A 20,861-nucleotide genomic window follows, 5' to 3' on the forward strand; every position below is an offset into this window, starting at 1 on the left:
CACTTCCAGCGTAAGCAGCCCCTGGCAGGGGGCCTTCCTCAGGCGAAGTTCTCAGGATCTGCTCTGGGGGGGGGAAGAGGCCCCACTGGAGGCCTAGATCATCCCTCCCCAGTTCCCAGCCACAGCCTGAGCTCCAACATGACCCCTCCTGAGCATTGGTGCTCCTCAGCTGAGCTGCATCACGGTCATGGAGTAATGTCAGTGGGGTGCCATCTCATTTCTCTGAGCCTCCTATTTCTCAATGGTGAAAGGCAGGCACTTCCTGGGACTCTGGGGTGTCAAGCGCCACTAGCACTACTGTGGTGACTGCCTGCAGCCCCCAGACCCAGCCCCAGCCCCAGCCAGGCCGCAGGGGGAACCATGGCTCCTCTATCCCAGTGGTGATGGGGGTGCTAGGGGCCAGGAGAACAGGGCAGGAAAGGAAGTCCATTTTCCCCTCCCCCAGGCCACTAGGCAAGGGTTGAACTTGTTGGGGTGGGGGGGGGTAGCTGGCCTGGGTTCTACAGCTGGAGGCAAAGAACTGGGGCAGAGGAGCCTGTTTCTCCAGCTGTTTTTCACCCTCCTGTGGTGATGGGGGGACAGGTTGGGGAGGGGTGGGGGGGAAAAGTAACCCTTCAGGAAGGAAACAGAGCAGACAGGCTGGGGGGGGGGAAGGGCGGGAAGGCTCTGCTGGCCTGACTGAAGCAGGGGGATGGTAGGAATGACCTCTGGCTAGACCCATGGCCCTGAAATCTGGACCCACTGCCCTGCTAACCTGCCCCCCAGCCTGTGAAGGATGGCAGGGGGATGCAGCCCCCAGACCTAGGCCAACTAGCCCTGACCAGGCGATCTTCCATCTCAACTGTGCAGCGCGGATCCCAGCACCCAGACCTGCTGTGAGGGCACAGGCAGCCCCCACCAGAATGCTCTGTCCAGCACGAGGTGGGGGGTGGGGTGTAGACAGAAAGGGAGAGCAGAGGACAGTTTTAAAACAATTTTTTCCCCATTTTCAATTTCCAGAGAGAATGGAAGCCAGGCTCCTCTCTGGTTGGGGAGTGAGGGGCTGGGGTGTGGTCTGGAAAAATCCAAGAGCTGTTTCCACCAGCTCAGCCCAAAGGGAAGCAACGAGATCAGATGGCAAGCCCTTTGGTGTCAGCCAGCAAAGCCCACCCCCTGTGCTACTCCAGTGAATGTCAGCGACCTCCCAGGAACCCAGGTGGCCTCAGAGCCGGCACAAGCCAATTTCTAAGCACTGGAGCCGCCAATCGCTGACTGACTCCGAGGAACCCCCGGATGGGAGTACTCCTCACAACGGGGGTGGGTGGGGGAGAGGGGCACGCCCCACCTGGGCAGACACCGCCCCAGCACGCAGGACGGAAGCAGGACGCGGTACGCAGCCTCGAGCCCAGGCCTGCCTGGGGCGGGACCAGGGAGGCCGCTGGGTGGGGTCTGGAGGGGGCGGGATGGGAACCTGCAATCCAGACCAGACCAGGCAGAAGAGGGAAGCCGGAACAGGAAGCAATGTGGAGGGAGTAGGGCAGGCTCTGAGGATTGTGGGGGTGCAGAAGCTAAGTGCCAGACAGCAGAGGGAGGTAGCCCAGAAACGCCCCCGCACGGTGGAGAGCCAGTCCCGGTCTGGGGTGTCTGCCACCCACACCCAGCTCTGCAGCCTGTCCAGCCTGAGCAGCACTGCCCTCCCGAAGGCCTTACAGCTGGCCTGGCATGCCAGAGGGAAGGTATCACCAGAATGAGGCTGGCCTGATTGGACCAGGGAGTGTAGCCGCCAGGACCCCGGCTTCAGGCTGGGCAGGGCTGGACTGGGCCAGCGCCAGACTCACTCCGACCCTGTCCCTGTGCCAGTCCCGGTGGGGGCAAACACTTCCTTTCTCTGCTCCTGGCTCCTTCTGGGGAGGGAAGGGCCCCAAGCTGCCCTGCTGGCCTTCGGCCAGGCCTATGTCCTCCTGGGGGCTTCAGGGGAGGCCCCTGGACTACCCTTCATGCAGTGGACATAGGGAGGTGCTGGGAGTATGTAGGCAGTACCCAGACTGGGACAAGGTGGCCGAGGGAGGGCTGGAGGAGATGCCCACTCAGCTGCCAGCCTGGGCAGGCTCAGGGCGTGTGGGCGGCTGGCAGTGGAAGAGTCCAGGCCACTTCTCTGACAAAGCAGGGGGCGGGGGTCTCCTTCCGGAAGAGGCTGTCCCAGAGCAGCCGGCTTCCCTCACCCAAAGGTGGTGCAGAGGGAGGAACACATACCTGTCTCAGTTATGCCAGGAATGTGGCTTCCTAGCCAGGGTGGGGAGGAGCCTTCCTGGGGGCTGGAGGCTGGGGAAGGGGCCCGACCTGCAGAACCAGGAAGACCCTGCAGGCCCTGGGGGAGAAACTGAGGAAGGCAAGTCCTAGCAAAGCTGGGGCCAGGTGTGCTGCACAGTAGCAGGTGCCCTTCAGTGCCCAGGCAGGGATGAGGGGGTGGGCCACAGCCAGCACACCAGGAGGTAGGCCTGGGAGGATGTGCTAGGGACAAGATGGGACCTGGTGGTCTCAGGGTGACCTCCACAGATTAATGGCTGCCCAACTTCACCCTGGGCCCGGTGGGACCTCTGGGAGCAGAATGCGATCAGAGCAGACAGGGAGGGGTCAGCTTATCTCCAGCCATGTCCCCGTTAGGCCAAGGCCTGGGCTCCTGGAGAACATGGGGTGAGGTCTGAGGTCCTGTCTCCCACAGAACAGGAGGCGGCCCCTCCTCCCACCCCAGCCAGCTTGGGGGATGTGCACACAGGACTGTCCTTTCCCCAAGCTTGGCCCTAGCTCCAGGGGACCTTGTTCATCGGGCTTTGGGGCACTCGGGGCACCCATTTTACCCCAGGCCCCTATGATGCATCAAACCTGCTCAAATGCCTGGCCCACCTCCCATTGGCCCCCTGGTCTGCTTCTGGAGCAGAAAACCATATCACCCAGCTAAAAAATCTCAGCACCTTCCATTGAAGCCTAAGCTCTCCATTCTGGGCCCCCTTCCCATCCCCTATCCAGACTCTCACTCCACCTGCAAGGCCCCAAGCCACAGTCAGGGTCACTTCCTGTCCCTTCATCAGCATGAACCCCTTTCCCCAAAACCATCCTCCCCGGTGGCCCACCCCATTGCTATACACTGGCCTGTGGGTCCCAGCACCGCACGCCCAGCAGGAGCTCAGGCCCTAGACTGTCTTGAGTGCTGGCTGCCCAGAGCTGACCCAGTCCTGGCTGGGGGACTCTCCCTGTGGAGCCTCCTGTCCAGCTATTCCTCTGCCCAGCCTGGCATATTCAGAGCCGGCACCTGGTGTGGGTGGAGCTTTGGCAAGATGGCGGACCTTGTTCTGCCTAGGGTGGCCCTCCTGCCACATGCCTTCTGACACCACAGAAGGCCTCAGTTACTGAATCACAGACCCTCGGGTTTGACCCATCCAGCAGTGGAGTTAATGGTTCGCCTCTTCAATCCCCTGTTGAGGCACAGGGGACTTTCTGTCCTGATCCCTCTTCTCCAGCCTCCCCTTAGCCCCAGCTCATCCCCAAAACTGGACACAACCATCCCACAGCCTGCCACCCTCCCATCTTTTCCCTAGACCAGAAACTTCCAGAGCAGGGCCAGGGTCTCAAGTCCGTGCCTGGTGGCTGGGCCAGACTGGGACCCTGCAGCTGAGCCAATGCTGGGAAGGGGCCAGGGACACTCGACCCTGCCGGCTTCTCTGTGTGATGCTTCGGCCTGAGACCCTGAGGCAGTCCCAGAAGCAGCTGAGCACAGTCTAGGCAAGAGATCATGGAGCTCCTCACCCCATTCGGGTCCTATCCCTCCCCATGCACAGTCCTCCCAGGCCAGATGAGTCCACCACTGCCCAGGACCCCACAAAAGTCACGCCAGCGTCACAGCAATAAGTTAGATAAAAGGTGGGACTGCCCTACCGGCCAACAAGAGAGACAGGGTTGCCTTTGCCTTCCTGGGACAGGAAGTCACAGACTCCTCCCCCTGCCTGGGGAGAAAGCATTTTCCTCATACACCAGGCAGCCCTGAGAGGACAGACAGGATGTGGGGGCCACAGGCAGTTCCTACATTCTGCCTGCAACGTTCCCCAGCCAAGGATCTCAGCCCCCAATTGGGACTATCCTGGGGTGAGGGGGGTGGGAAGAACCCTGGTCACGTGATCCCTGTATACCTCCCAGAGGTTGGGTGGGGGAGGGCACTCTTAGACCACTCAGAATAGATTTGTGGGGACACAGACAAGAAAAAGTTTCTTCACCTCAATTAGGGAGTCCCACACCTCTTCAAACCCATAGAAGCCCCCACCCTACAGAAACGTCCCTTCCCAGAAATGAGAGGGCTTGGAACACACAGGCAGTAGCCTGCCCAATCCCTACACCCCACTCCCAGGGCTTTGCTCAACATCTGGGCACCGTCTAGACAGATGTTTGGGCTTCTGCCGGAACATAAACAGCTGGTGTTCATTCACCTGGGGACCCTCCAGGAGACACAGAGCCAGGGAAGGGGCAGGGAAGAGGAAAAGGCCTATTCCTTTGCAGGGCTGGGACTTGCTTGGCTCCAAGACAAAAGATGGTGGCATTGTGGGGGGTTAGGGGGAGCACTTCTAATGTCAGAGATTGGAGCTGACCTTGAGATAGCCAGAGACACAGCTGGGAAGCCAGGGAGCTGGGAAGGTCAAACCATAAGACAGCATGTGCTGCAGCCTACAACACACACTCCTTCCCTCATCCCATCACCCTCTGCCCCCGTCCCGTCGCCTTCTGCCCCCCTATGTTGTCCTCTGCCCCCCCATCACCCTCTATCCCCCCATCACCCTCTTCCCCGTCATCCTGTCCCCCCATCACCTTCTATCCAGTCACCCTCTGCCCCCATTGCCCTCTGCTCCCCATCATCCTCTATCCCGTCACCCTCTGCCCCCCATCGCCCTCTGCCCCCCCCCGTCACCTTTTGCTCCCACACACCTTCCACGCAGTGCTCCACCTCCTCCAGGTTCCGCAGCGTAATACGCAGGAGGCTGGAGTTGAGCATCAGCTCGTTCTTGTGGGCTGGCCACAGGTATGGGGGCGCAGGGTTCACAAAGAAGATCCTCGTGTCCCCAGTGGACACCTGGTTGTCACAGATGAGGGGGTCTCCAAAGCCACCAATTACTACCTTGTTGCCGCCATCCAGCAGGCTCTGCTGAGTCACCACGTCTTTGCCCTTCAAGTACCGCCAGACCCGAACCTGGGGTGGAGGAGTACAGGTATCAGTGGTCCTCTTCCCACTGGGGAGACAGAAGTGTCCTCAGGGGCCAGAGGCAAACACCAGACTGGGCACCGGGGCCTTTTCCTCTCTGCCCAACTCAGTTGCTCAGGCCCAACATCCAGGCAGACCCCAACCCTGGGCTGAGGTGTAAGGAGATCTTGGGTCAGCCCCCCAGGGATGCAACGAAGCACATGTGGATGTCACACATGAGGACACGAGGCTTGTGAACACACTCCCTCCCCCAGGAAACAGCTCCCCCACCCCGGAGGTCTAACTGACCCCAGCCACCCAAGTCTGACAGTGTCCACGTCAGCTCAGGCTGGATCTGGGAAGGGGACTCACCTGTCCTGGGGTACTTGCCTCCCATGCCCCACTACGCCTGCCCACCTCTGGGCAGAGCCAGGAGCAGCTAACATGGACGGTGCAGTTTCAGGGCAGCAAGCTCTGAGCTCAGGGCTTTGGGCCAGCCTGTGTGTGGGTAACGACCCTCCCCCGGGAGCTGAAGGACCCCTCCTCCTGCCAGGCTCCTGCCCTGAGTGCAGTCAAGGCAGCCTGCAAACCACAGAATCAAGTTCAGGCAGCACAGGGCAGCCCCACCCTCCACGTCTTGTTCTTGGGGCCCTGAGGGCACCTTCTCTGACAAACCATGCCCTAGGATGCCCACAGCCTACTCAGGGGTGCCCAGGAGGGTCGCAGGAGCTGCAGGCTGAACGGGCTACCCTCAAAAGAACAGGTCCATGGGACACGCACCCACTCCCTGAGAAGCCCCTTTCTTCAGGACTTCTGGAATGGGGGATAAGACAATGGTGGACAGTCCACCTGCCTACTCCCTGCTGGGAGCCTTGGGTCCTCAGCGTCTGTAGTGATCCCCTCCACCCTCCAGGAGCCCAGGTGGGAGCCTTGTCCAACCCTCTCCCCGCACCTCCAGACACACAGTAGTTTCCAAAAGGCGGATACCCAGCAGGGGAGGACTGGGTGGCTCTGGTCGCCTCCCCAAGCCACACCCAGGAGCAGCGGGGAGGAAGTCGGGAAAATCCTGCAGGGACTTGGCAAAGTGCCCAGCGGTGGACGGGAGGGGGCCCAGCGGGGGATCCCAGCTGTAGCCCCACAGGCAAGTCTGGAAGAAGCTTCCACGGTCCCCAGCTCCAAGGAAGAGGAATGACCGACTTCTGGTCTGGGAGGTGGTTTTAGGGGCGAGAGGGGCCGGGCCCTGGCTCCCCTGAGCCCTCCCTAGGAATGGACTGTGGTTAAAAACTCTCCATACCTACTCCAGGGGGCTCCCAGATCCCACTGAAGGAGAGACGGGGCAAGCCCCCCACCGCTGTGACCAGAGGAAGTGCAGTTCTTCCAGGAGCGGGATGGGGCACCTGCCCCTGCCCCCCCATACACTTGAGGCTCAGCAACGGCCCCGCCCACTTCTCTGCTCCTGCTCCCACACCCAGTCACTGCAGCACCCCCAACCAGGATCCCTGGGGTTGGAAGATTAGATGTGCACCCCCCACTCCTGACCATCCCTTTTCGCCCTGGCAGAGGCCGCTGGGGAGGGGGCAACAGCATTGACTACAGGCAAAACCCTCCACCTCCACCCTAAGCACTGACCACAGGCAAAACTCTCCACCTCCACCCTAAGCAAAAAGCTTCACCTCCTTTCGTCCCAATTCGTTTTCTTTGGCTGGTGAGAGGCGGAGCGGTAGCCACACTCTCCCTGGGGGGCGACGCAGTTGTTTCCAAGGGAGTGGGTTTGGGGTGGAAGGGCAGACGTGATCGGGTCCCAGGGCCTGGGGCAGCGCCAGGTGGGACTGCAGCGGCACGCAGGAACTTTCCCTCCGGCGCTCGCGAGTTTTCCGGGACCCGGCGCCCCACCCGGGGATTCGGCGGTCGCCAAGGGAGCGGGAGCGGGAGCTGCAAAGCGTCTGGGGCTCATTCCCACGACCTGGGGCGAGGGTCTCTGCGGGGCGGCCGGCATCGCGAGGGGAGGGCCTCCGGGCTAAGGGGCCTGGATCGCCGGGGAAGAGGCCCCCAGGCCAGGCTTCCAAGAGGGTTCGGGGCGGGGGAGCGGAGCTCAGGTCCCGGGGTCCTGGCGGGCGCCCACCTTGCACGAGTATGTGTGTTGCACAGGGTCCACGTTGAGGATCTCCTCCACGGTGCCGGTGAGCACCACGTTCGCCTCCTCCTCCCGCCGCTCCAGCGCGCGCTCCGGGCACGTCCCGTCGGCGCCGGGCAGGGAGCGCGCCGCCACCGCCAGGAGCAGCAGCAGCGGCTGCAGCGGGGCCGGGCCGGACCGCCGCAGACTGACCATGGCGCGGACCGAAGACGGCGGAAGGCGGCCAGAACAAGCGCCCGGGCCGTGCTGCACCGAGGACTGGACTGGACAGGACGGGACGCAGCTCCGGGGAGGCGGTGGGAGCGCGGGCGGCGCGGGGGCGGGACCCAGGGCAGCACCGCCCCCTTCCCGCCCCCCCCGGCACCGCCCCCGGCCGCCGAGCGCCCCACGATCCGCGCGGGCCCCGCGAACAAAGCGCCCGGACTGCGGCGCCGGGCGGAGGCCGGGCTGGGGAAGGGAGGGGGCCGGACTGCGTCGGGCCAAGCTGGGTGGTGGGACTGGCCAGGGCGGAGGACGGCCCAGGCGGGGGGCACGGGGAGGCCCGGGGGTGCTCTCCGCTGCGGCGCGCCCCCAGGGACGCCCTTCCCCCGCTTGCGCGGAGGTCTCCCGCCCCCCCCAGGAAATGCGGCTGAAGTCGGGTTAATGCATAATCTGGAGGCGACGTGACGGGACTTCCAAGGGGCTCTAGGCTACGCGGTGGCCGAAGCGGCGGGGGCTCCCTGGCCTCAGGGAGGGGCTGCCAGATCCCGGACCCCGCCGCCCCTGCAGCGCTACAGAATTGCGCCCCTCCCCCGGCGGGAGGAACCTGATGGGGGACCCCAGCCCCTCGCTAGAACTAGGGACGGAAGCTCGGCAGGGCCCGGGACCCCCCAGCTGGTCCAGGAGAGAAGGCAGCTCCAGCAAGCCGCGCCCCCAGCTGGCTAGGACCAATGCGGGCCGGGAGCTGAGGCGATTGGTCAGAATGTAACGCAGACCCGCCCACCTCCTGTTCGCGGGTCAGCTTGGGCCCAGCTGCAGGGCGCAGGGCTCCCCCTGCAGTCTAGCGGCGGCAGCAATCTCAGGTCAGCGGTGGAAGGCCAGCCACGCCCCTTCCCTAGCTCCCAGAAGGGTGCTTCTCCAGCCATTCCGACTAAGTGCAGGGGCTAAACTAAAATCCAGAGGGTCCAAATTAGAGCCTGGCCGAGCTGAAGATCGAGGGGGAGGGAGAGGAGACCCCTTGTGTTCCTCTAGGGCTGAGTCTGCGGCGCACCCTCTCACTCCAAGCCAGCCACAGAGCTCTGAGCCAGAAGCTATGAAGGGTGAGCAGCAGAAGAGGCCCTTCTGGAGGACTCCATTTCTTCCAGACCCTGGTGGGGGGGGGGTTCAGGAAAGGAGGGTGGCATCAGAGGTGTGTGTTGACCCTTGCTGAGTTGCAGTATGACAAATAGATGAGGTTGGGGCGCAGGAAATGGGGCTGGAACCAGGAGAACTTCCTACTCACACACACCCCTGCATGTCTACACATATCCGTCATAGGCAAGGCAGACCTGGGGTCCCCCAGCCTAGATACGGACCCGCACAGACCAGAAAGGGGGCTCCTGGGTCTCCAGCCAAATCCCCCTGAAGATACTGAAAGCTGAGGTCTGAGTGTCCCCAGAGTCATGGGCTTTGGTCCAGAGAGGTGTATGTTCTGTGTCACCCCCATCTCTCCTATTTCCAAGGCTGACTCAAGCCTGGCTCTCCTGGGCTCATTTGGTAAATTGGTATAGAAGGAAGCATCTGTTGTGGAAGCAGGTGTAGCTTGTGCCAAATTAGGTGCCCTCCACAAGCTCTTCCACAAGGGCTGGAGGAACCTCCATTCCAGGTGCCCCTCCCCTGCTGGTCATGGTCCCTCCTTTAAATGAAACCCTGAAGGCTGGTGTATTTGTTCTGAACAGTCTCTGTTCACCAGCTCACCCCCGATGGTGATGTGTGTGTTGAAGGCCCTGTCCTCACCCCTCCCCAGACCAATGCAGGCTGGTGGGCCCTGGAGGGCCAGGAAACTGCACCCACAACCCCCAGGTAGGCCTTAGGGACTCACTCCCTCACCACTTCCAGGGGTGCTGGTTCCAGTCAGGACCTCACCGGTGGCCTTTGGGACCTGACCAGACCTTCCCTTCCCTGTGCTGTCTGCTGACCCAGATGTTGGAGTGGGACCAATAGTGCAGGGGCTGACCACAGCTCCACCTGGGGCAGGGATGGTTTCCATATGTGCTTCTTTTTCTTTCTCTAGCAGTTAGTTTCCCAAAGGTGTGGGGACACATGTTCAATTTCTCCAGGGTGGGCATTCACTATTTTGATCCCATCAGGCTGCTTCTTACTTGGTAGCTCAGCCTGGTAACCACCCAGGGACCCTGGGTCCCCTTGCCCTATTCCCTCCACTGCCCCTCCCCCAATCTCAGTAGCAGGGGCGCAGAATGGAGAACTGGCAGATGCCACAGTGCTGGAGGTAGGGCGAGGGCAGAGGCAGAGGCAGCCAATTAACTTGGCATCAATTTTTATTACGGCACTGGGTGGGAACTTCGGTGGGGACCTCAGCGCCACCCTTCTGGCCCTGCACCGCCCCCGCGCAGGCGCAGGTTCATCAACACGGTACAATGGGACGTGAGGTCATACTTCCCCAGCTGGTGCTGGTCCTCCATGGGCTTCCCCTGGAAACTCAGCCAGAACTGGTCGGCTGGCGTGCCCTCCTGCTGGTGCACCTGACGCTTGAGCTCAGCCACCGTCTGCGTCAGCCGGACCTCGTAGGCTCTGGTGCGACCCTTCTCGTTCTTCACCAGGATGCTCAGGGGGTCGTCGCTCAGCACCACCAGCAGGACCGTGCTGCCGGGGATCAGACCCTGCCCGCCCAGGGTAGCCCTGTTCTGCAGCTCCGCACCGGACGACTGGGAGATCAGGCGTTGCTGGAAGGCAGGCACGCCAGTCTCCTGGGCGATCCGCTGCTTCAGCTCCGCTGTCAGCATGGAGTCCCTCAGGGGCACCGATAAATATGTGCCACTCAGCATCTTCACCTTCAGTTCCCCTGTCTGTACAACACACGGAGCTCAGAGACCCTGGCACCAGTCCTCGGGCCTCTACACACTATGCACTGGCCGCAGGGCAAGCCCCTAGGCTCCAGGACGCTGCTCCCTCCTCTGGGTCCTCTCCACCAAGAGAGGGACACCAGGCGCTGGAGACGCACAAGGAGGGGGCCTCTCTGGAAGAACGGCCAGCCGCCCACGACCACCACTTTGCCTCCCTTCAGCTAAAATGCCCCCCAAGGGACCTCCGAGTTGGCCACTGGGCAGAACCCACCTTCCAAGACCAAGACCCTGACGTCGGGAGCCCTGTCCCTGCACCACACTTGGTAAACTGCGGAGCTCTGCAGCTCCACTGGTCTGGCACACAGTAGGTGCTCTGCCCCTCCCCCAGGTCCTGCCAAGGGGAGGGGGAGACAAGTCGACGGGTGCCCAGCCCACCTGCCCCACCTGTCAACCCGCCTCACCATGGCTGTAGGCTCTGGCACCAGATCCTCCACAGGCAGTGATGAGCTTGCTGCCTCTCCGCTCGCAACTGCTCCGGGCCCTAACCGCTCAGCCTTTTTCTGAGCCTGAGCTACACACGTCAGAGGGCGGGGCGCCGTGTCTGGGAGCCAGTCTCACTGGCCCTTGAAGTCAGCTTCGGTTTCGGTTTCCGTTTCCCAAGGCTAGCCCCAGAGCAGAAACAAATCTGAGACTGTAAGAGACGCGGAGGGGGTGAGCCCAGGGATATTAAACAGAACCCGCCCCGCCCCCGCCCTCAGGCGTGTATGTTCGGAAACTGCCTACAGATCCAAGTCCTTTACGTGATTCACAAAAGTCATAGAAACGTGAAGTAATGATTAGAGAGTTTCACTCTCCATTTACCAACTGGCAAAATTAGTAAACTTAGAAAGCGCCATCATGGGTATTCGGGAAATAACATAAAATAGTGACACTCGAAACTACCCCGAGATAATTACCACTGGTTTGGGACAATATTTGTTCAGCTTGGGTGTTGTTCTTTTTTTTTTTAAATGAAAGGGATGTATCTTTTCTACAAAAATGAACTCATGGATATTATGGAGAAAGTGAAAAGACTATCCCCAAAATGGGAAATAATATTTGCAAATCATATGTCAGATAAGGGTCTAGTACTCATAGTATATAAAGAATTCTTACAACTCAACAACAAAAATATAACTCAAAAATTGTGCAAAGGAGTTGACTACACATACCTCCATAGGAAATATACAAATGGCCAACAAACATGAAGAGATGCTCAACATCATTAGTCATTAGGAAAATGAAAATCAAAACCAGAACAAGACACCACCTCACACCCACTAGCATGACTGCAGTAAAAAGAAAAGAAAAAAGAACAATAACAAGTGTTGATGAGAATGTAGAGAAATTGGAGCCCTCACATGCTGCTGGTGGGAATGTAAAATGGTATGATGGCTGTGGAAAACAGTCTAGTCATCCCTCAAAAAGTTAAAACAGAATTTCATAGGATCCAGCAATTCCACTCCTAGATATACACCCCAAATAATTGAAAGCAGGTGTTCAAACAAGTACTTGTGCACAGATGTTCATAGCAGCACTAGTCACAATACACAAATGGTAAAAGCTGTACAAACAGCCAAATCCATCCACAGATGGATGCATCAACAAAATGCAGCTTAACCTTACAATGGAATACTATGCAGCCTTAAAAGGAACCAGGTCCTGACACCCCCTACGACATGTTTGGACCTGGAAAACATTATGCTCAGTGAAAGGAGCCAGACACAAAAGGCCACATGCTGTATGATTCTATTTATGTGAAATGTCCAGAACAGGCAAATCCACAGAGACCAAAAATTGTGGTTGCCAAGGGGAGGGTGGGGGTGGGAAGTGACTGCTTTATGAATATAAGGCCTCCTTTGTGGCTGTCAAAAATGTTTTGGAACTAGATAGAGGTGATGGTTGCCCAGCATTGTAAATATACTAAATGCCACTGAATTATGTAATTTAAGATGGTTACCTGTATGTTACATGAATTTCACCCCAATAAAAAACAAAACTGAAAAACCCTTATACTCCTGCTTCATTCATGACAGTGTATCATAAACATCTTTCCATATTAATAGATACTTTGTGCTAGTTGTTTTAATGGTTCCATTAAATGCAACCATTTAATGGTTCCCCTTAGTATAATGAGTCCATTACAGTACTGTGTAGAATGTAATTTAGTTAACCATCCCACATTGTTGAATATTTAGGTTGTTACCCAATTTTTATTATTACAAAAAGCACATAACAGGCATAAGTTAGATATAAATAAAGAAATTCTAATATAAAAAAGTAAAAGAGTGGAAAAAAACAAAATGTTTTGAATATGAATCTTTTTTTTTTTTAACAGTTCAGGCATTTAATTAGGTTCTTCGTAATTAATGTAGACACCAGTTTGTGAGGATAAACCCCATCTGTGAGAGCAAACACAGAGCGGAGGTAGCCCTGGAGCTGAGGAGCAGCTTTGATTTTCCGCAGTTTGCGAGTCCATGGCTTTCTGATCAATGTTGCGCTGCTCTGTAATCTCGTGTTTCTCTTTCTCTGTGTTGAAGATCCTGGTGTTTGGGCTTATGGAGCTTCTTCTTCTTGAAGTAAGCAGCAGTGAGATGTTTGGGGATTTTCACACCACTGATATCAATTTTGGTGGAGGTGGCAATGACAGATTTCTGGTGTGTTCTATGCAGAGGAACTCGATCGAGGGACAGAGGTCTGGTCACATGTAGCCACTGCTCAGGTGCTTCAGGAAAACCACTCTCTTGTCTCTGTGGCGCCCAGTGAGGATGATCAGAATGGTCCCGGGAGTGATGCTGGCCCCAGGTTTTCTCACCTGCTGACTGAAGGGCTTCTTGCCGTGGCTCAGCAGCTTTCGAGGCATGTCTTCAGTAGGATAGTATCCAGGCATTTTGCGAAGTTTAACCATTCAGGTGTCACCATTCTTGTCGCCAACAACTGGTTTTGTGACAGTAGCAAGAACTTTCTCCTTCTTTTTCTTTTCAATCCTCCCTTTAGCTGCTGAGTACTGCCTCTTGTACATGGCCTTTCAGGAATACATAGCTGATTGGAATACCTGCCGATTCCTCTGAGCAGGACAGGGTTTCAGCTGCAGTGGGGCTTCCCCTTCTCAGGTGTTTGGGCCTTGAGGTTCGCCTTCTTAACCTGCCCCCAGCAGCAGCCTGCTTGGCTTCAGGTTTCTTCTCCTTGGTGTCCGGCTTCTCAGCTTTTTCACCCGCCATCTTGCAAGTTGGGGAAAAAAAAGCTAAATATGAATCTTGACCATTCCATCTCCCACCCCCCCAAAAACCTCACAGGGCACCAAAATTGTTAACACAAAAGAAAAACCCAAAATGATTTTTAACTTCTTTTTATTATTTTAAGTTTATATCTTGACTCATTCCTTGCATAAATAATGTTGGTATTATAAAAAGAAAACGACCAGCATTTTTTGAAACAATAAAAAAGAACATGCAGAATGTTAAAATCCCTCCAACCTCCCCCAGATGACCATTATTAAACATTGTTTCTATGTCTCCTGACTTCTTCCCCCCACCTTTTTCTGCTGCCCCCCCCCCCCCACCGCTGCCCCGCACACTCGAATTCAAGCCATTGTTTCTCAGTCTAGTTGTATAGGACCCAGCTCCCTGGCCCCTGCTGGTGTGATGAGCCTTGCCCTCCCCCTAGCTCAGGCAGTCGGTTGCCAGTCATCAGTGGGCCGCTCACAACAGCTCTAGCTGGCTGCCGGCCACTCACGCTGGCCACTCACAATGGCCACCGGCCGCTCCTGGCAGCACACGGCAGCGCACCGGCGACCTTGGTGTTAGGAGCACGGCACTCCAACCATGTGAGCCACCGGGCTGGCCCTCTCCTGACTTCTTAATACTGACATTTAGTACTAGAATCTTCCTTTTTTGTTAGTTACTTCATCCCATGTCACCATTTGTCATTCTGCTTTTGACAGGAGGAACTAAATACAAAAGCATTAAGGAGGCAAACTGACAGAACCTAGGGCACACCTGTCAGTTTTCTGGGGCTGTCATAACAAATTACCACAAACCGGTGGCTTAACACAACAGAAATTTATTCCCTCAGAGGTCTGCAGGCCAGAGGTCCGAAATCCAGGGGCACTAAATGACCAGGATTGTCAGGCTGGTGAAAAATAATCTTACTTTATGTGGCTTACAGAAGACAAGAATCATCTGAAATATAAGGATGCAGGAAATTTGAAAGAGGATGGAAAGAAACATACTACACAAATGTTAACCAAAAGGAAGCAGATGTGGCCACTTAACAATTTTATTAATATATTAATAAAGAAATCTTATAGGCAAAGTTTACTGGAGACACAGAAGGTCGCATAACAATAGGTTTTCACCTTCTCAGTAGAAGGTTGTGTACACCTAATAACATAGCCACAAAATATTTAAATTCTAGTCATAAACCTTACTATCCTATTTATGAAATTACAACAGCCACTTATAAAGGGGCCTTTGGTTAATATTGGGGCATAGTTACAAACTAACTTAAACTTCCTGAAACCTTTAAAAGAGCATCTATAACTTTTTTTTATTGGTTTATTAATTCATTCATCTGATTTTGTTTGTTTTTTAGATTTTATTGGGGAAGGGCAATAGGACTTTATTGGGGAACAGTGTGTACTTCCAGGACTTTTTTCCAAGTCAAGTTGTTGTCCTTTCAATCTTAGTTGTGGAGGGCGCAGCTCAGCTCCAGGTCCAGTTGCTGTTGCTAGTTGCATGGGGCACAGCCCACCATCCCTTGCGGGAGTCGAGGAATTGAACTGGCAACCTTGTGGTTGAGAGCCCACTGGCCCATGTGGGAATCGAACCGGTAGCCTTCGGAGTTCGGAGCATGGAGCTCTAACCACCTGAGCCACCGGGCTGGCCCAGCATCTATAACTTTTAATATAGCTGATTGTATTTTCAGCCCTTCAAATGTACAACAGCAGCAGCAACTTTCCCCAGAAACCTGTATAGTCCTGGCACCTGTGCCTGCCCATCGGGGTCCAAGGCACATGGCTACTGCCTACGGTCCTGCCACCAGCCATGATGCCACCAGCGCCAGAGGGATCTACACAAACCTTCCACAGGCTGCCTGGCCCTCAGTGACAGGGGCTCTGAACACTGGCTCCCTCTCAGCGCCTTCCCTGTCCCTCCTTCCTGCCCCTCAAGCACTTGGCTCCAACACAGAGGCCTCCTTGCTGTGCTTGGGGGCCACCAGGCACACTCTAGGCCCTGGTCCCTAGCACTGCTCTCCCTCTTCTTGGACCACTCCCCGCCCCCCCATATCTCCATGACTCAGGTCCCTCACCCCCTCAAGTCTCACTGAAAGGTTAGGTCCAGGCCAGGCCTTCCCTGACCACCCCTGGCTTTGCTTCTCCACACAGCACTATTACCTTCTACAAACCACGCAGTTTACGTATGGCTGCTGTTCTTACCAGGATGCTCATGGCAGAGGCTGCCCGTGAAAGATGCAAAGGACACATGTACGCACGAGTGAAATCAAATGTGAAAATGTGCTGGATCTCAAAACCTGATTTTTCATCAAACTCGCCTTCCTACCTCTTCCACTTAAAATCATAAACCTAAACACTTTATTGAGTAGCATCTGAACTCAATCTGAGATGACATTCTGAACTCTAAACACTGTGTGACTCACTTTTGCAACTTGAATGAGGTATGGACACACAGCAGACAGCCACAAGTCATTGCAGTCTGCTGAATGCCCACCTGTGTAGCACCTGGGGGACCATCACCACATCCAAAGCCGTGTGTCCTCTGTCTGCCCAGTCCTCACTCTCAGAGGACCACAGACAGCTTCTTGCTGGTTCTAGAAGAAGTGCTGCTTTCAAGGACCTGGACATTCCAGTTGCTGAGCCCCAGAGCCTGGGATGGGGGTGGGGGGACCAGGACTGACTTGTCCACCTGGGTCCTTCTTTGTGACAGGGACCCCACCTCACAAAGGCACGGGTCTCACAGCACAAGTTCTTCCACCCGTCACAAGACTCAGATCATCTCTTTGCTCTCATTCGAATCAAGTGAGGATGACGAAGGAAGAGGAGGGAGGGAGGGAGAGTGAGGGAACAGACACAGTGGCAGGCCAGATAGGAGGGGAAGTGATGTCAGGGGACATGGAGAAACCTGGGTCTCATCATCCAAGGATCTGAGGGGCTGAAGGGGAGGGGAGGACAGGGCATGAGCTGCAAGTCTGGGAAGTGGCCAGAGGGGGAGAACCACAAGGCTGTGTAGGAATTACAGTTATGAGAAAGTATGAGGTCCAGGGAGTGGGTGGCTGGCCAAGGGGAGAAGGGCAGGACCACTGCCGGGGACAGGAAGTCCAGCAGCTCGGATTGTGAAATCACCAAGAACTATGGCAGGAGCAGTTGGGGAAGGAGACAAGGATCCAGGAGTAACGTCTTGAGGAAATGAGGGGAGACACCCAAGGCGAGGTCTGACAGTATGAGATTCAAAGCTGGGGCTTTCTTGGTGGAGAAGAGATGGGTCTGGAAGTACCACGGAGGGGACAAGGGAGCTCCCCTCTGCCCAGATGTAGTGGCCCAAGAAGAGTGGAGAGAAGAGCAGACCCAAGGGTCTGTGGGGGAGGAGGCATCCAGGCAGACAGGGGCTGCTGGAAGGTGGGGGGATGTGACTTCCCAAATGCAGGGAGGTGTCAGCACTCAGATTTTGGTGGAAGATGTTGACAACACCCCGATCACGGGAAGTGCCGTCACTCATCAGGTGTCAGGGTGCTATTCTCGCTGGACAGTCTCAGGTGGCTGAGGGAAGGTGTGGTGGTCCTATAGCCTGAGGGTGGAAGAGCCCCCTTGGCCACGGGAGTGGGGACTGCACTCGAGCCTCGAAGGGTGTCATGGCCTCTGCCTGGGCCCCAGGAATCTGGCCCCCTCATCCTGCATCCTGGATTCCTTGGGCCCTGGCCTCTGCCACTCTACGATTCCAGCTGACACTGGTGAACACTCAGCACCCAGTTCCCCCTCTCCAGGAGGGATCCTGCAACATTCCAGCCTGGTTTTGACAACTCTGGTCCCAGCTGCCCACGCCACAGGCTGCTGCCTCTTAGCCAGACGGGAGATAACAGATTCTAAGGAAGGTGTGGGGAGGTGGGGGCAGGTGGTAGTCTCCAATGCCTGGAGTTTATGTGCCAGTGGAATGTTGAGGAGACAGGGAAATGTAGTGCCACCCCATGTCAGAGGTTGGGAGGAAGGTGTGCAAAGACAGCACTTGGCAGGCCCCTCAGGGACATTGGCTGGATATTGTGTGGAGTGCTGGCACGGTGGCCAGATGTAAGGACACCAGCCCAAGCTTGGGGCCCTGTCTGGCCTGGAAGATACATCTGTCTTTCCCCACAGACTTTCCTGACTCAGCCCTCCCGACCCAACTCCCCTCCATGGCCAACAGTGGGCCCTGGAGATGCCCCTGGGTCACCAACCATCTGGGGTTTGCCCCACTCAGGCCTGGAGGACAGACAGCAGGCCTTCGATGGTTCCCTAAAAGCACCTCATCAGATGGAAAGACAGAGCTCAAAGTCACCGAGCCTCTGAAAATGCTGGAGGAAGACAGGGAGGAAGGGGTAGTGGGAGGGAAAGGCCACTCTTCCTGGGTCCAGGGCTTGGTCCATCAGTTATTCTGGTTACTACTGCTGCAGAACAAACAAGCCCAAAATGTCATAGTAAAAACTGTCCTATTCTGTGGACTGAGAGTTGGAACAGAGCAGGGGCAGCTGAGAAGGTGTGAAGTGGGTGGCTGGGCAGCTGCAGGCTGGGGTCATCCAGGGGTGTGTCACTCACGTGTCTGGCAGCTGAGACCTCAACAGGGATGCCAGCTGCCATGGTTATACCAAGCCTCTCAGGGCCACATTTGGATCCCTCACAGGGTGGCATCTGGGTTCTGAGAGTGGCCCAAGGGTGCAAGGTGGACATATGGCATTTTTCAGATCCAGCCTCAGAAATACTAGTGCCCCTGTGCTTTCTGGTCATTGTTGTCACAGTCTTATCAAGGACACTCCATAAGGGCACGTGGAGTGGAAAAGACTCTTGTGTCCATCTTTGGAAAATGCACTCTGCTCACCAGTGTCTCAGAACCATTTCCCCACTGCAGCCCAGAACACTCCTACAGACCCAAGAGCCCCGTGGGACCCACCAAAGACTAAGTCCAGATGTGAAAGCCAGAGAGCAGAGGGATGGCGGCCTGGAGACACACACAGTGGGGGTGCAGCCCTGGGGGAAAGACACTTGGGGGTGTAGGTGATGAGCCTGGGGAAGGAGACAAGGAACCAGGAGTAACGCCTTGAGGAAATGAGGGGAGACCCCCAGGGTCCTGTGACCTAGAGGGCTCCTTTCTGGGGCTGGGACTGCGGGGCCCCGACACCGGACTCTGGAGATTTTGAGGGGGAGGCACTCCTCCCTCTCTGGAAGATATGTGAGGATGAGCGTAGGGAGCATGCCGAGGGCGGAGTACAGGCAGCTCCTCCCTGCCTCAGTCTCCCCCCTGCTCAATCCTCTCCCTCCGGCTTCCGCTTCCGCTTCCAGGACGGTGACAGCTGTAGCTGACATATACCCAGTTCCACGCACTTCCAAAGTGGGATCTCATTCATCCTTCCAATAACCCCGGGATAAACAAAGATAACCTATTGTAAGGTGAGGAAACAGGTACATCTGACAACTGTGAGGGAAAGAATGGTCAGGAACATGGTTCCTCAGGCCTGTCCTTCCAGTCCGAAGCCCCAGCCTGTCTGGTCTCCGCCGGAGGCTGGGGGCGGGCCAGAGCCCACCCAGACCGTGCGTGGCCCGGCGCCCCCGCCCTCGCGGGGCTCGGAAGGCTCAGTTTGCGGTGACGATTCCTTGCGGAGGGAGGAGGCCCCGGTGGCCACTGGGGGCGCTCGCGGGCGGGAATGGGGGCAGAGTGGTGGCTCCACGGTCGGGGGCATCCGAGCGGCCCTCGCGCCGGACCACCCAGTGCCGCCAGGACTTTCTGTGCTGGTAGGGTCCCCTCCGCAGATCCTGCCCGACCCCTGCGGCTTTCCAGCGCCTACCCCCTAATCCACAAGCCCCTCTGGGGCGGGCTCACCTCGATGAGTGACAGCTTGGCCTTCAGACCAGTCCCAAAGCGCGCACCCCTACGTGGACGCGCGTGTGTGGCAGGGAGGATCTGAGCCGCCTCCCGTTCCACCTGGCGCCCTCGGGGGACCGCGGAGGGCTCAAATTCCAGAATACGAGGGAGGTGGTAGGTACCGTGCGTGGCACCAGACTAGGGCCCGACTTGGGACCTGTCTCTCACAACGGAATGGTTATTTTGTTTGTTTGCCATCGCTTCCCGCGCGGGATTTGAAGCTCCGGGACAGGCTTCCCCAGCCTGAACGGCAGATGGGGCCCTGTGGGCCTCGGAAACGTCTATGGGATGGGCACCGGCTGCAGCCAGGCCGTCGTGGGGAGGGGCCCCAGAGGACTCAAGACTACAGTGCCCCGTGACGTAATTCAACATGAAAGCATCAAACACGAAATAAGCAAAGTCCTTTTACCCACTGTGCAGCTTTGAAATGAATAAATCTTAACAATTGTCCCTCATTTTTTTTGAGCCCTACTTTGCTGGTGCTGACATGATGTAGGGTAATCTAGAAGGATGTGACATCACCAGCCCCATGATATTATCCCACCTGGCTGGTGTCATCCCCACCTTCACTCTGAGACCTCACCTCCGATCATCTGGTGACATCGCAAGTCTGTGACATTCTTACATTGTCCCATGACGTCATCCTGCCGGACTGGTGACATCACTCTGCCTGCCTTGCCGGTATCACCCTCACTGTTTTTAAGTCATCATTTAATTGTGCGGTGATGCCGCCCTGACTGCCTCGTGACCTTGTCCAGCCGACCTCCCTCCTGGCCAGTGGCTGGTGTTCCACGTCCACAGTGTCACAGGTCTTGCCTAGATGCTGCAGAAGGTGGGGGTCCCCGGAGACTGAGCACGCGCGGCATGTCCCATTCCGAGGCTGTGTAGAGGCCCTAGGCCTGGGCGGGGACCAGGGACGGCGGAGGAGGAAGGAGGCGTGTTGGCCGAGGGTCCCCCACTTCTTGAGGGCGCCTGACTCGGTTCCCCGCATGAATTTTCCTGTCCGATTTCCCGCGCCGCCCGCGTTGAGCTCTGCGCCCTACTCCTCCCAGGGCCTAGCTCAACCTGAGGGTGAGCCTCGCGACTCCGTCCAGCCCCGGGTGTCCGCGGCCCGGGCTAGCCCGGAAAGGCCTCTTCCCGGCGTGCGCCTCGGAACGCGGCGGCAAAGGAGGCGGCGCGGTGATTTTCCCGCCTCGTGCAGGCGGTGCCAGCGGCGGGCGCCCGCGGGGTGTTCCAGCTTCCCTTTGTCGCCCGCGGGGTTGGTGGGCCGGGAGCCGACGCGTGACTGACAGTTGTCGGGGGCGGTGGCCGGGGGCGGG

The 20,861-nt window shown here is 57.1% G+C and overlaps 2 protein-coding genes and 1 pseudogene across 9 annotated transcripts in view; all 3 read right to left on the reverse strand.

Annotated features, from left to right (window-relative positions):
• The window catches only part of AGRN (agrin), a 33,948-nt gene extending 25,687 nt beyond the window's left edge, over positions 1-8,261 (reverse strand). For 6 of the 8 annotated variants that reach the window (XM_074334347.1, XM_019712098.2, XM_074334344.1 and 3 more), the window contains exons 1-2: positions 7,326-8,260; positions 4,951-5,212 (exon numbers count right to left, since the gene is read on the reverse strand). In XM_074334347.1, coding sequence (XP_074190448.1) covers positions 4,951-5,212; positions 7,326-7,532 — 469 coding nt within the window. In that variant the 5' untranslated portion in view covers positions 7,533-8,260. Of the gene's footprint in view, positions 1-4,950; positions 5,213-7,325 lie in introns of all 8 variants that reach the window. The other 2 variants (XR_012497125.1, XR_012497124.1) reach the window with 1 other exon arrangement.
• Positions 8,262-9,835: 1,574 nt separating this feature from the next.
• Positions 9,836-11,259, reverse strand: ISG15 (ISG15 ubiquitin like modifier). Its single transcript, XM_019712021.2, has 2 exons — positions 10,840-11,259; positions 9,836-10,381 (listed from the first exon to the last, which is right to left on the reverse strand). The coding sequence occupies exons 1-2, from the start codon at positions 10,840-10,842 to the stop codon at positions 9,890-9,892; spliced, it is 495 nt and encodes a 164-aa protein (XP_019567580.1). The 5' UTR covers positions 10,843-11,259; the 3' UTR covers positions 9,836-9,889.
• A 464-nt stretch (positions 11,260-11,723) lies between these two features.
• Positions 11,724-20,815, reverse strand: LOC109434845 (large ribosomal subunit protein eL6; annotated as a pseudogene).
• Between the last annotated feature and the right edge of the window lie 46 nt (positions 20,816-20,861).

This window comes from Rhinolophus sinicus, linkage group LG06, assembly GCF_036562045.2.
Source record: "Rhinolophus sinicus isolate RSC01 linkage group LG06, ASM3656204v1, whole genome shotgun sequence".
Classification (NCBI taxonomy): Eukaryota; Metazoa; Chordata; class Mammalia; order Chiroptera; family Rhinolophidae; genus Rhinolophus; species Rhinolophus sinicus.